This window comes from Sphaeramia orbicularis, chromosome 15 (genome assembly GCF_902148855.1).
Source record: "Sphaeramia orbicularis chromosome 15, fSphaOr1.1, whole genome shotgun sequence".
NCBI lineage: Eukaryota > Metazoa > Chordata > Actinopteri > Kurtiformes > Apogonidae > Sphaeramia > Sphaeramia orbicularis.
The window spans coordinates 26558599-26574043 of NC_043971.1; the positions used below are offsets into that span (position 1 = coordinate 26558599).

Genomic DNA, 15445 nt, shown 5'->3' on the forward strand with positions numbered 1-15445 from the left:
CAGAGGAATGATAACTAAAGATTAAGGAATCTGTTGCTCTTATATTTTCATTACACACAAAAAACTAAACACAGCCAGGCACATTGGTTGTAACATGTTTAATGTTGCAAAGAGGCTCATGCCATTTTACAATAAGGTGCAGTAGCTTATGCCAATTTTATACTTCTCTAGTGAAAGTGCAAAGGTAGCAAAATGCCAATCAAAGTGCTTCAAGAATGATTAAGTGGTCTAGTTAGTCCTTATGAAAGGAGTAACTTGGACCAGTTCTTGTAAATGCTTGTCAGAGCTTACACACAACCAATCACTAAGTTCTATTCATCTAATTCTAAGAAGAACATAGTTTTAATTATTGCCATAGGCTCCTAATGAGCACTATGTAGTTGCAACAAAACACTAAAAGCAAGACAACATGTAGCATGTAAAGAGACCAGTAACTGCACTCCAGAGAGATAGAGGTGATAAATTACCATACTTCTGAATGTCTTGATGTTCAGTATCTTAGTATCACAGAAAGGTTTTGTCATGAATCAAATTAACAGTACACCTTTAAAACTACTGGTTTACATTACATTGTATGCAATGGTAGTCTAACCACTGAAATGGAGTCAGGAGTGCCACATCAAGGAGATCTAACGTTGTTCTTTCCTTCGAATGCTTTTGCGATGCATTGTGATGATTAACCAGTCTTTGATTATTAGGTTGAAACAGCCAATCGTGGGATGGAGGTGGATAACTGATGTCCTGCCTTGGGAGACCGTAGGGTCGGCAGCGTAGCACAACATTCATTTGTTCCTCTGGGCCTTCTGGGCAGACTTGGTAATTTTACCAGTAGTGGAAACCTTTTTCTCCACACCCTTGATGACGCCGACTGCTACGGTCTGACGCATGTCTCGCACAGCAAAACGACCTACAAAGTAGTAAAGAAGGATAGCGATGGTGTCATCCATGTTTTGGGAATGAATGAAGCTGTTAAATTTTCAGAAACTTCTTTAACCCACTGTCATCACACTTACCCAATGGGGGGTACTCAGAGAAGCTCTCAACACACATAGGCTTGCCAGGAATCATATCCACAATGGCAGCATCTCCAGATTTCAGGGATTTGGGGTTGTCTTCCAGTTTCTTGCCAGAGCGCCGGTCAATCTTCTCCTTGAGCTCTGCAAACTTGCAGGCAATATGAGCAGTGTGGCAGTCCAGCACGGGAGCATAACCAGCACTGATCTGGCCTGGGTGATTAAGGATGATCACCTATAAAGCAAAGGGTCAACATGGAGGACCTATTAATAGAGAGATTATTTCAGAACTGTCAAAGAGGACTATTGTAGGTATTCTAATATAAGCTTGTTTAGCAGATATGACTGATTGGTTTGTTAATTGAAGTCTGCTCAGTCTGAACAAATTTATATTTCATTAAACTCTACATCTTTGTAAAAATTATAATCAATCATATAATCATAAATCAGAATTATGGTCTAAACATTTAAACATGACTTTTCTTGGTTTAAAAATATGCTTGTTGGCACAAGTTATTTCTGAAGGTGTTTAGTCATGCTGACATTTCATTTCTATTATTAGTTCCTTTGTATTGCTTACCTGAGCAGTGAAGTTGGCAGCTTCCTGTGGTGGGTCATTCTTGCTGTCGCCAGCTACATTACCACGGCGAATGTCTTTCACAGACACATTCTTGACATTAAAGCCCACATTGTCACCTGGAAGGGCCTCAGTCAGTGCCTCATGGTGCATCTCTACAGACTTGACCTCAGTAGTCACATTGACAGGGGCAAAGGTCACAACCATGCCAGGCTTTAGGATTCCTGTCTCTACACGGCCTACAGGTACAGTTCCAATGCCTGGAAAAGAGAAGTCCAAGAGAAAAATTGCAATAAAACTCCTGTTTTCCAAAAGAGATGAAAACTTCTTGTTTCAAATTCATTGTGTTACTTGCCTCCTATTTTGTAGACATCCTGCAGAGGCAGGCGCAGAGGTTTGTCTGTAGGACGAGTGGGAGGCTGAATGGCATCCAGAGCCTCCAGCAGTGTAGTCCCTGATGCATTGCCTTCCTTTCTATTGATCTTCCAACCCTTGAACCATGTCATCTAAAAAGAATATATAATTTTAAGCACATGATTATGATAAAGAAGTGAGTGGAGTATTACTCATTGTTGATTTGACATTAACATTCCCAGTTGAACTTACATTTTCCCATCCCTCTCAGGAGCCATACAAATCAGTAGTCAAATTCTAGAGGGTGTGCATCTTATTTACACATATAGGATTTGCATTCCTATGCTTTGTTCTACTTACGTTAGGGCTGGGCTCAAGCATGTTATCTCCATTCCAGCCTGAAATGGGCACAAAGGCAACAGTGTCCGGATTGTAGCCAATCTTCTTGATGTAGGTGCTCACTTCCTTGACGATTTCCTCATATCGTTTCTGGCTGTAGTTTGGTTCAGTGGAGTCCATCTTGTTAATGCCCACAATGAGTTGCTTTACACCCAGAGTGTAGGCAAGAAGGGCATGCTCTCGGGTCTGTCCATTCTTGGAGATGCCTGCCTCAAACTCTCCCACACCCGCTGCCACAATCAGCACAGCACAGTCGGCCTGAAGGTGCAGTCGAGTTGAAAGAAAATCAGCTTAATGGTAATTATATAATGGTAGTAGAAGAAGTTGGTTATAATAAGTCTGAGATATTTGATCAGTAACTCATCTTTGACGTTACATGAAACCAACAAAAGCTATTAGAAATGACCACATACAGTATCTGTGCATCATCTACACAGAGCTGCTGAGCATCCTCAGGTTACAGACCTGGGAGGTCCCTGTGATCATGTTCTTGATGAAGTCCCTGTGACCCGGGGCATCGATGATGGTCACGTAGTATTTACTGGTTTCAAACTTCCACAGTGAGATGTCAATGGTGATGCCACGCTCCCGTTCTGCCTTCAACTTGTCCAACACCCAGGCGTACTTGAATGATCCTTTCCCCATCTGAGGAATAAGTGGAATAGGTCTGTCTCATTAGTTTGCTTGAGTTAATACTTTATTTTTAATTACCTTTCTTAAATCATAGTGATATAACAATGTTGTGTACTGGTTCTCAGTGTTTACTTTCACTGTAGGATCCAGGGGGTGGCATGTATCTACTTACTTCTGCTGCTTCCTTTTCAAACTTCTCGATGGTTCTCTTGTCAATGCCCCCACATTTATAGATGAGGTGGCCTGTGGTGGTGGACTTGCCAGAGTCCACATGGCCGATCACGACAATGTTTATGTGGAGTTTCTCCTTTCCCATGGTGACTGTCAGTGGCTGAAGTCACGAGATGCTCTGTTGAGACCAGTGTTGGGTTACAGTTAGTATGGTGCACAGATGGCTCACGGGGAACGAAAAAAGATCCTTTCATGCACTAGTTAACCTGGTTAACAGATACTGTTATGCCTCACAAAATATTCTCAGAATGTGCAGAAAACCAAATGAAGAATGTGGGTTCAGATCATTCAGTGGTTTATGATCCATAGTGACAGGTGCAGAAACATTTAAAAAAAAAAAAGACAAGACTAGTATATTTTAAGTCTTAACCCATACAGATTATTTTCTGTTTTAGTCTAAATGAGTTATGTGTGACTAAGTTTACCAACACTGAAATAGACTCATAAGATTAGGGATGTGTCGATGGCCACTAAACTGCGCCAAGCACAAAACCCAGTGCCCCTCCTTCTGTTTCTCCATCCATCCATCCACACCCCTGCTCTCCTTTCACATCCCTGTCCCCTGTCTTCACCGCCTCCTTCTTTCCTGCACACACACATATCAAGAAAACAACAACACTATGTTTACCAGCAACATCCCTTTTATTTTACAGCCACAGACTTAGTTGAGCTTCACTCCAAAACAGAATCCACCATTTTGTCAGGATCCCAGCATTTGATAGTGTAGCAGCCATTTGTCAGACACCGCAGTGTTGTGCACACAGGTGAACGCAGAGGACACAGTTTTACATCTACTGTAAACACACCAGGCTCATCACATTCAACACAAGACACCTTTCCACACTGGTCACACACTTTACTTCTAAATACTGAGGGGAGAGGGTTTTGGAATTGTCTCTGTGTTGGTAACGACAGGTAGAAAGGCCAGTGTCTTAATCCCATTGTAACATGATCTTGACTAGACTTGTTCAGGTGGACTCGGTCCCAGGGCACACAACTATTAGTCCACGCACATTCAGTCAATTCCCCGAGTTTAACGCCATTGACAGCTGCCGCATTGCGCTGCAAATGTACAAGAGATTAAGGAAAACGTCATAGAATGTGAGAACCTCAGCAAAAATAATGCGTTTAATCTTATGTCTGGAGGATTTACCGAAAATGTCAACCTCTCCGCCATGTTCTATCATCTGTCCGCTTACGGACGCCTGGGTACGCATTAGCTCCCAGCTGCCTGTCCTCCTTTCTGCATCAACAATATTCTAAACACACACTGCGTGGCAACAGCCGCGACAGACAGCGCAAATGGGCTAGAGCACCTAAAGGAACATTTACAGTCAAACGCATCCCCTCCGTGTATTTTATCATGTACCGTGTCGTACCTGAGATCTGGCCGGTGTCAGGTCGGCTGCAGGACCAGAGAGGCTGAGGAGAGACGCTGATCCGGTTATAGCGCACCGGGCAGGCGGGGGGATTGCGTAATTGCGCGCACTCGCAGCTCCACAGCATCACAACTAGGGACCGGGAAAAGTTACCGTAAACAAGTTCTTCTGTGAGCGACGAAACACGTACAATCAGTCTGCATTTTTTTTTTTTTTTTTTGTTTCATCCCAAAATAACGCCGTCAAGTTTTTTTTGTTTGTTTTGTTTTGTTTTTTGCTGTGGTGCATTGATTGATTGATTGATGTATTTATTTCGAACATGAATCTCAAACAGAAGAAAATAAATAAACAAAACACTTAAACATAAGACATATAATACATATTCAAAAAGGAGTGAGAAGAAGTACAATTAATATAATTAATAACAATAATAACCTTCCTAGTCTAATCATATCTATACACTATGCCATAATATGACTGATACTTACTAGTAAATAATTAGGTTTCTGGCTTTGATTATTGTTACCAGCATCATCTGACATTACCTGTAAGGTGTAAGTCCACGATTGCATTTTATTTACGCTTTAAAGCAATTTCAGGGCTCCAGTCTGTGACATAGATGTTTGTTGATATTACTTAAGGTTTAGAGTAATTTCCATTGATTTTTTTTTTTATTTTTATTTTTTTAGTGATAGTTAACAAGACAATGTGGACAGAAAAAACAACACATAAAGGGAAAATCCAACAAATAAAAAAAATAAACCAAAAACAACAACAGCGACAACATCATATTACAATGAAAAGGATCATAAATGTAAATGGCAACTAAACAATATAGCTTGGTTAGGGGTGATGGGGAAGAGGGGGGTGTAAATGAAAGTGAAAGAGACACAGGGGGGAGTGAGGGGGGAAATAATTGTTGTAATAATACAAAAATATATAATAATAATAATAATGATACCAGTAGCCTAATTTGCTAGTATTATTATGGATTTTAAAAAGGTGTGTGTGATTCAGGTAGGGAACAAATGAAGTGAGTTGTCCACAGCGTGCAGCAGGTGGAGCGGTCACCTTTCCAGACGCGCCCTAGTTGGATTAAAATTAACCCTGAAGCCCTTAACTTCTTAATAGTGCACCTGTCTGTCTGTACGCCTGTCTGCTCACTATCACTAGATAGTACTGTCCACAGAACAGGGCAGGGCAGAGAGAGAGCAACCTGTCACCATCCAGAATAAATGACCATTTTAGATCAGGTTGTTTAAACATTCACTCTATAAACATCTACAGGAAAGGTAATAGTCAGAGATGGCTTCCTATCCAGACGGTGATTTTTAGGTATGACCCAAGTACAGAATGAAATTCATGTGGATCTTAACAGGATTTAGAAGAAAACCAATGTAAAATGTGTCATTTTGTTGGTTTTCGGCCTGAGATCTGACATTTTTTCTTTTATTTCTCCATTGCTGTTTTGCAGCACATTCTGCCTTCTTTCCAAGTGGTTATAAATAGATTGGAAGAAGTTAAATCTATTTTTAGCAACGTATTTGAGTATTTATTGGAATCACACCCTGAGGCAACAATACACACAGTTCAATGTACTTAAAGTTGTAGTGGTTTTTTTAGTCATTAGTGGTTATTTCCCAGATAAAATGAATAATGCATGAGATTATCTATTGACTGTAAATTGTAATTAATGCAGATACAAGTAAATTGGGTTTAACTTATTGTTACAGTTTAAACAGGAGCTTAAAGAATTAGTCAGAAATGCATTAACAAAGGTCACTTTTTATTTAACAAGGCTATGACAGCAACTGTACAGTATGATGAATTCATAACATGACATAGCTTAAGCATGGAACATGTCTAAATATTTACAGTATATAACAGATTTAAGACATTTTTCTGGAATGTTTCCAGGATTGATTGTTTTGGGGGGTTTTTTGACACTGAGTAGGCTACCCTTTACATAGTTTATTACCGATTATGTAAGAGACAAGTTTCCCTTTTCTTTAATGTTTAAAGCAACATATAAAAACCGTAACTAATGGAATGACCCAAGGATATGGTGCATGTTTATGCTCATGTAATATAAGGCACAAGTGCAATACATCATAAGGTGAGACGATGGAACTACTTGTTGCCAGAAATTACAATCAAGATAAAATGTTTAGCTTGTATTTCACATTTAATTGTGTATTTCCTTTTTTACACACGTTAGGTGCAGTATGACTGAATATGCTACATATTACTATACTTGAGACAAGGATACTTTGAGCAACCTGGTAAAAATCTAAAAATGCTAAAAGCCATTTTCAAATTTAGCTTCTGACTGTATGAGGAGCCAATTTGTGTATATAATCAGGCTGATATCTTAAAGGTATATGCTTCACTGTGGTAGTTTCAGCAAATCTGTAAAAAGTAAATGCACATTATTTTCAGTCTTAAAGATACCTGAGAATTGACACAAAGTGCAAATCCTGTGTAAAAATAGAGGCTTTGTCCACCAGGGACATATTCAAAGCCGATTCCTTCCATTTTCTTCTTAGTGTTTCAAGTTGATGACATGTATTAACCAGTGTTTTCCACATGATTGTAGATTTACATAAAACAATGAGATGGGCACAACTAGAAAAAGACTAGAAACTAGAAAAATTCCTGCATCACATTACAAATAATTACAAATAAATGCTCCCTTTGTTTCCATGTATTTACATGTACAATGAAAATTAAAAATTAAAAAAAAAAAAAAATCACATTAAGAAGCTTAAATATAAAGCCTTTTCCCAAACCACTCACATAAATCTGTGTAGACTGGCATGATGACATTTTTAAAATCACTTAAAACACCTATTTGCAACAACTATATAATTGTTACAAAGTAGCTTGATTTTGTTAATCCCAGACTCTACAGACATGTTGAAAAAGATATGTAAACTGATATTATGGCAATAAAACTCCAGATGTATGCTGCAGTTCTGCTGAAAACAAAGTGCAATGGATGCAAGAGTTCTGTCCTTAAGAGATGAGTGAGCTGGCTAACAGGAAAACCTAAAAACAAAAGGAATAAGTAGCTAAAACTATTCATGTATTTTATCATATACCTAATTTGTGGAGGTCAACACATTAGCATCAGTGGCTATAAGCTAGTTTCATCTTAAAAGGTCAGCTTTGGTGATTAACGGACTAGATTTCCATTTTTACAGTTAAAGCACGAGATCCACAGCAGACTTTTGAATAATTATCTGTTCTCTCGTGGATATAAATGCTGTTATTGTTTGTGTTGGAAAAATTTCTGAAGGCAAAATATTTTGGGAGGTGAAATAGAAATTCAGAGCCAAACTGTTTTTGAAAGAAGTTTTGTTCCTTGGGCTGGAGCCACAAGAAAGAACATCCTAAAACATATCATGGCTATCATTGAGAATCCATTACCCATGCTGGGGGTACTAGCAGATACCAGAAAAGGCCTGTTTCTTTTTTTAAAATTTCAAAGGTCAACTCTTGCTCAGTTTCCTGCCTCAGTCTCCATGAGAGTATGATGTATGGACAGCCCAGGGTTGCACCTTTCCTTGGCCAAGCAGGGTGTAGAAAGACGCTCCGAGGAGGTTGATGGTAGCAGCGATGTAGAAGACGATCTGCCATTCTTCTATGGTGTTCTATAGGAGAGTCAGCACAGTTAGTTTGGACTATTGAACAGAAAGAAGGTTGGACAAAACATTTGCATAGACCATATCTCTAGTTTTGTGCTTCAGTTCATGTGATTTTTTGTTTGTTTTTTTTTTTCCAGTCTTTGCCTGATTACCATTGCTGATGCAGGTCACTGATTAGGGCTACTAGACTAAATCCTAAGCATTTACAATACAGTATAGTGTTTCATCTTCATCGTTATAATAAACAGAGAAAACCGACAAATTAAGAAGGAAGTAACAAGCTAAAGTGGGATTGTTAAAGAGGATTAAGTGCACCACCTAGTGGCCACACGTAAACATTTTAATCCTGTGAGGATGGAAATAATAAGATAGGAAATGCTGTGTCAAGGTAAAGTAGGGTAATCATCTGTCATCTCAAGGACATTAGAGGTCAGAGCAACTAAATACATCTCTGAGTAGGTGACAGTCAGCTGTATACTTGTGAAAAACTGCATTTTTAGTGTCAAAACTGTTACAATTAAAATCAAAATCCAGAGCAGTTTGATTTTAAGTTCTGTATTAAATCATTATGTTTTATGAGGTGTAACCATATATTAGTTTCTTACATTTTTGGTCAAAGCTCTTGCTATTACCGGTCCCACCATGCCAGGAATAGTAGCAAAGGTGTTGGTGATTCCAAGCAGAATACCAGCATACCTACAAAGATAGGTGAAATGTATCTGTTTTATATAAAACACAAAGAAATCAATAAACATTTCACACCTAGAGGAGATACTAAACATCTGTGCATTAAATGAGTAACTACCCTCTGTAGTGGTACAATATAGGATCTTATCTCAATGTAATATGAAATTAAAATAAAATTACAGTGATAACTTAAGCTTTTACCCTTTATACCTGAATAGTGTAATACAAGGTTACAGTTTATCTTCATAATTTGACAGAATATATCAAAATCGTTCTTGAATAAAAAAAAGCTATTCTTACACTTTTTAGCTCACAAGTGAGAGTCACTTGTACAGCACAAGTATGTCATCCTGTGTAGTTTATATTATCACAGGTTATTCTATAGAGTAGTTCTTACGAGGGAGCAATGTCCAGGTGGTTGATGTTGAAACCCGACGCTGATACACCACCCAGCGAGGACGAGATGGTGAGGAAGGTCACAGCCATAGTGTAGTTGCAGCCAGTGTATCCTGCTGCCACCAAGAACACTGCAGGTCCAATCATACCTACAATATAAAATCCACTGTAAATTTCAACCCATTGGTGTCCTTGTCGAATGTTTGTTTCTATTAGGTCTATGTTTAAGTGTGTTTGAGTTTATGTTGATATTGTACGTTGGGAGCAAACAAAAACCAAAGCCAAATTCCTTGTATGTGTTCACATATTTGGCCAATTAAGCTGATCCTGAAATAGGATAACACAAGACCCCAACATCAGAAAACACCTTCACCATTAAGTATAACCTTTAAAGACTATAAAGAGTATACAAGTACAGAACATAGTCTGGTTTAAGTAATAAATCTAGTCATCTGTCGCTGCTTAGTGTTAAAATAATTGGTAATACCACTTTTTTTCCCCTTTTTTGTTGGAACCAAAGTTTTGTGCAGTATTAATCTAGTTTTATCACATCTAGAACTTAGAAACTTTAACCTTAATTTTGATCCCAATGTTAAAAATTAATAAACCAAAATATTTGGAAAAGAGATTTAAGGTTTTTCAAAGTTTTGTGGACTTAATGGATATTTGTACTCGAATATTACAACATTAAACAAATAACATTAAACATCCATATTCCTGGATATAAATACTATAGTAACATACATATAATAACGTAAAGTGCTTTGGGTGCCTGGAAAAGCAGTATATAAATCCATTATTAGAGTATGTTTTTTGTCTCTGGACATATGAAATTGATCTAAGTGTATTTCTTTAGGAGCTATTAGTGGATGGAGAGTAAATTAATAAAAACTTTTCTTTTTTCCTGTAATTGAACTACAGCAGCTGTACTTCAAATTCCTTCGGTGTCAAATGTCAAGCATACATTAGAAGAGTTGTATGCTAGATATTAGTCAGAAACAGAAGTATTTTATCAAGACTGGATGTATCAACAAACTGGAGTAAACTCATATGTCAATGAATAAATTACTGTCGTCGTCATCATTATCTGCACCTCCATCATCACCTCAGACATTTACAGTCAAATCACACATTAAAAAAGAGAAAAAAAAAAAGACTAATTTACAACAGCTTGGATTAAGTTTTCAACAGACAACAGGAGCACTCCTCAACCTCTCACTTCTCTAAACTCTAGTGATCTTATTCTGACAGTGGACATTTGTCTGTGACGTTAAAATCACTTGAACAGTCGTCTACTGCACGAATAAACCTCTCCAACACAATGAGAGGATGATTCTTCCAGGGTCTATCCGAGCATAAATAGATAAAACCACAACTTGCCAACAAGGGAGGCGACCTTCCGGACTCTGACGGTGGGACACTGGCAGCTTTCCCTCAGGTAATCGGCAATCTGACCACTCAGCACAGCCAACACTGCACAGCCGATGTAAGGCAGAGCTGACAGCATACCGTTCTTATGTGGACACACACACACACACACACACACACACACACACACACACACACACACACACACACACACACACACACACAACATGAATATAATAATAATAATTATATGGCTGTCATACATGTTTCCAATAGCTCCTGCACTTTTAAGATGTTGTTTGTGTTTCCTCTTAAGTTAATGTTATATGTATATTTGACTCCAAATGAACTGACAGCCCTACTTTAAATGTACTTAATAGCAGTGATATTACAAACACCTAACACAGAGCAAACATGAGGCCTGTATATACTGACCACCTCACCTGCTGTATGCTGAAACCCAGTATGTCATTCATGTAGGTTGGCAGCAGGGTGAGGAGGGTGTAGAAGGTCCAGTTGTAGGAGAAGTGAGCCACAACGATGGCCCAAAGCGGTATGGACGTCACTATGGATCCCCAAGGAATGTGGGTTGAAGTGGACAGCTGGACGCAACATGGAGAAAGCAAAAGGTATACTGAGTTTATAACAGTCTAATATGATTCTCTGTTTCAGGCTACGTTGACTTGGAAGTGTCCTGTCATCATCTCTTACACATATAGTGATACAGTACACAAAAGCACATTACTTTTCCAGCAACACACAAAAATCATACAGATACCAAGGTTCAATTGCCTCTATAATCCAACTCTATACAGATGTCCACTTCCACTGTGAATATTTACTGTTTCTTTGAATTGCGGGTTCCTGGTGAGTATTGTGACTGAATAGCTGAGTGAGAGAGATAAGAGAATAAAATGACGCAATATCCTGAGATTGCATAAAATCATCAGATAAGACACTAGTGTGGTCTGAAGTGTTATATCCTACAGTAAAGTCATGAGACGAATGTAATGAATTAATAATGGCTTCTTCAAACCTGTAGAAGCAGATCCACTGTTTTCTACTCTATAACTCAAATGAGATCCACAAAATGAGCATTAAATTGATCCACCTATATCATATACTTATCAGCTTTGTTTTTTTGACGATGCATGTGCACATTCCAGCAACACACATGAAGTATACTTAAGAGATAATCCTGCGATATCCCATAAAACTTTTTCTTTCCTCTCCTTTCAGGTACTGCAACATTCATGTCTGCAACTCTTACCTCATTCTTGAGCGACGAAGTGATGTAGAGCCTCTCTCGTTCCGAGATCCGTGGGTGAGTGTTTGGAGAATTAAACACGAATAGTGCCCACAAGACAAACCACACCAGCCCAAAAGCACCTGGAAACACACACACACACAACTCATTTCACAACACTGAAGTGGTGACCTGTTTACATAGCATCTCATTTTTTCTCAGGTGTGTTTTCTTATTTCCAAAACGTGATCTTCACAGAAATTATACTTCAGACATATTGTATTTGTGTAACTTTTATGCTCTGAAAATAGTTGGTGTGTTTGACACAAATATGAGCAATTTAGTTTTACTGGCAAGCTATAAAAAGTAGATGGTAACTCTTTGCTGTGGTTCAGTTTTTCAGCAGTTTTTCTTAAAAATATAATAATTCAGTTTCCACGAACCAACAAGGAAAGGGGAACTTAAGAAAGACTGTTGTCTGCAAACAAAGCAGATGATGCAGTATAAGATACTTGTTGCACTACGCTACAAGTCTAGTGGCTAACTGAGTGCAAATACATTGGCACAAATGTGAGGTGGAAAAACAGTAAGTAAAACAATATAAATTTCAATTACAGCTGAGATCGTAAATGGATATTTTCACAATTTGGCAAGATTAAAATCCTCTGTACTGTACTTACAGCATTTTCCTGAAGTGACGTGTATTTATGATTAAATCTAAGCCTTTCTATGCACTAAATTCTTTCTTTTTTAATTGTTTTTCTCTATTAATGATAAGAAATGAACACACAATCTCACTACTGTACCAAAGGAATTTACCAAATATATAGAAGACGTAGGTCCAGTCCAGGTAGAAGCAGATTTCACCTGACACTGGAAGAGCTATCACCGTCCCCAGCTGGGCTCCTGCAGTAAAAGAATAAGACACCACAGTGTATATACGTCGCAATGTGAATGCACTGGTGAAGGTATTGAATGACAACTGCACGAGGAGTGATTCAAATCTACAAGTCAATACAAGTGGTCATGTGACACACTTTCCAGGGTTTGATTAAGCAGCAATGTCTGGTCAAGTGCAGCAGGAACAGGACTGCCTTTCATTTTACATTCCATGTGTTTGTTTGCAACTGCAGCTTACCGATATATGAAATTGTAAGCAATCGACTTCTCTCCAGAGGCGGGGCCCATGCTGCCCACATGGTATACATTGCAGGAAAGGTGACTCCCTGAAGAATGATGTGCATAAACACCAAACATCCATTTATTAACATGGCTGATTTTTTTTTTTTTTTGGTATATAAATAAGTGCAAGATGAATGACAATGCTTCCTTACCTCTCCTATCCCTTCAAACACTCTGACAGCAATGAGGTAGCTGGCCCCCAGGTCAGCAGCCACAGGGGTGAGTAGTGTAAAAACTACAGTTCCCAAAATTCCAAAGCCCATTAGCCATTTGGGACCATATCGGCCTGCTAGGTAGCCGCCTGGGATCTGTGTTAGGATGTATCCATAAAAGAAGGAGCCCAGGATCCAACCCTGTGTCTCAGAGTCCCAGTTGTATACACTGGCCTGTTGAGGCAATCCATCAAATCTACGTTAAGTGAAAACAAATTTGAGCCTCATTAACAGCAAAACTAGAATTATTGTCTTGCTGCTGCGAAACAGTCATGCTTAACTTTACATCCATGTCTGTCCAGTTTCATATAATGCATTTAGTATAATTCTAGTCAATAATTTACTGTGATAAATACTGTCAACACACACAGGGACTGGAGCATTACATATTACTGAGTAAATTTTATGACACCTCAGATGCACATATACAAAAATATGACAACAAACAGACCATTTAGGCTCAGGACATATTTCACACATGAAGTCAAACTCAGACTTGGATACTGTGTTGCTCACCGTGTGGTTATGTTGGGGTCGTGTTGGACTAGCATGGGCAGGACACACTGAAGAGCTGTGGTTGATGCTGCTGTGATGAGTGTTGTTGAGCATGTCCACCATGGCAACACTGAGGTTGACACGCAAAGAGTAGACCACAAAGAAGCCATAGCTGGAGAGCAGGGCCAGGCCGTAGCGTGAAGAACAGCAAACTGGGGCTACAGAATAACAGAGAAATATGAATAATAAAACTTAAAAGGCACATTACTATGTATGTGTTATTTACTACTTAGCAGATCAAAATTATCATGTAATTTTGTTATGTAACCATAATGTGTAAACATAAAATCTGTAAATGAGTATAGCTTTCTCAAGACAAATATTGATTTGTAAACATGTGATCTACTGACAGGAAAATGACTGAAACTCAATGTTCATGACACATAAAAAAAACACCTTTGTACACAGAACAGGAAGATAAAACCAAGCGTCAGTGTTGAATACAAAAACTATGATGACAGTTAAACACAAGTGTCAACTCTTTCTGTCTGATAGAAAATTTTCAGCTCATTTTTCCACTTGATTTTTCTTTACAGTAGTTTCCACATTTATTTACACATTGTGCATGCACCTGTGAGATATTCCCATGTCTACAATATGATCCACATGCTATTGTACTGCTTGTGTTACACATCACAGTAATAAGCTTATGTCAATAAGCCATAGTTAAACAAGAATAACTGGATCAAGCTTACAGCAAAATCATTTCTCAAAATTACAACTCATGTTTTTAAAGTTCAAAGTTTCAGTTCAGCTTGAAATGACTGTATTTGACTTGAGTGGGCAAACGGAGAAAACATAAAAAATACCATAAAGTGTGTAGTTCAGATAGGACTGGGTTATGAGGTGGACACAGGGCAGGTCCTTTGCTGACAACTCGTGACTCATGCTATAATGACATCTTGTATGGAGCTGCACATTGACTTCACCAGCCTTGTTTTGCGGATCTACAGCTGTTGGACCACTAATCTTACATTTCTGTTCAGACTATTCTTACAGTAACATGTTGTTGATGTAGCCGTGTTGTTGGACTGCATTCCAAAGTGGGGTGGTCATAGGGGTTAATGAAACACAAAGTCTTAACTCAAAGCAATGAGAATTAAAGTAGAAATAACCTGGAGAAATGCTGACTGGCATTATCTTTCTAAATAAATAATATAAAAGACTTAGGACACAGGCTGCCTCTGTGCTACCTGGCATGAACCCTTCCTCCAACACCCGCCTAGGTTTATTTTATATTCACCTCTTTGGACTCTGTCGGTTCCTCTGTGCAGCAGCGGTGTGTCCTGCTCGTCCCCCTCCGTGTCCGTCCCGTACCGCTCCATGGTCACTTCAATAAAATAAGCAGCCGGAGGAGGCGACTCTCTGCATCACACAAAACCGTCAACAATAACAACGGTGACGGCAAGAGCAACTTCTCAGTCAGCTGAGTCTGCAACCGGAAGCTGAGCCCGTCACATGACGAGGAGCAGCTTCGAGGCGGATGTGACGTCACTTACGCATCTTTCATCTTGGGGTTTATAAAAGGTTGGCAATTTAATTATAAGTGCATTACCGCTACTTATG

General features: G+C 38.8%; 2 protein-coding genes across 2 annotated transcripts; both read right to left on the reverse strand.

The window, feature by feature from the left end:
• Positions 1 to 83: 83 nt before the first annotated feature.
• On the reverse strand, positions 84 to 4709 carry eef1a1a (eukaryotic translation elongation factor 1 alpha 1a). Its single transcript, XM_030155335.1, has 8 exons — positions 4587 to 4709; positions 3149 to 3325; positions 2809 to 2988; positions 2305 to 2601; positions 1946 to 2096; positions 1594 to 1850; positions 1014 to 1248; positions 84 to 907 (listed from the first exon to the last, which is right to left on the reverse strand). The coding sequence occupies exons 2-8, from the start codon at positions 3290 to 3292 to the stop codon at positions 783 to 785; spliced, it is 1389 nt and encodes a 462-aa protein (XP_030011195.1). The 5' UTR covers positions 3293 to 3325; positions 4587 to 4709; the 3' UTR covers positions 84 to 782.
• A 1642-nt stretch (positions 4710 to 6351) lies between these two features.
• On the reverse strand, positions 6352 to 15335 carry slc17a5 (solute carrier family 17 member 5). Its single transcript, XM_030155334.1, has 11 exons — positions 15123 to 15335; positions 13841 to 14037; positions 13265 to 13498; positions 13069 to 13156; positions 12750 to 12836; positions 11955 to 12073; positions 11128 to 11286; positions 10697 to 10829; positions 9318 to 9465; positions 8839 to 8929; positions 6352 to 8239 (listed from the first exon to the last, which is right to left on the reverse strand). The coding sequence occupies exons 1-11, from the start codon at positions 15202 to 15204 to the stop codon at positions 8102 to 8104; spliced, it is 1476 nt and encodes a 491-aa protein (XP_030011194.1). The 5' UTR covers positions 15205 to 15335; the 3' UTR covers positions 6352 to 8101.
• Between the last annotated feature and the right edge of the window lie 110 nt (positions 15336 to 15445).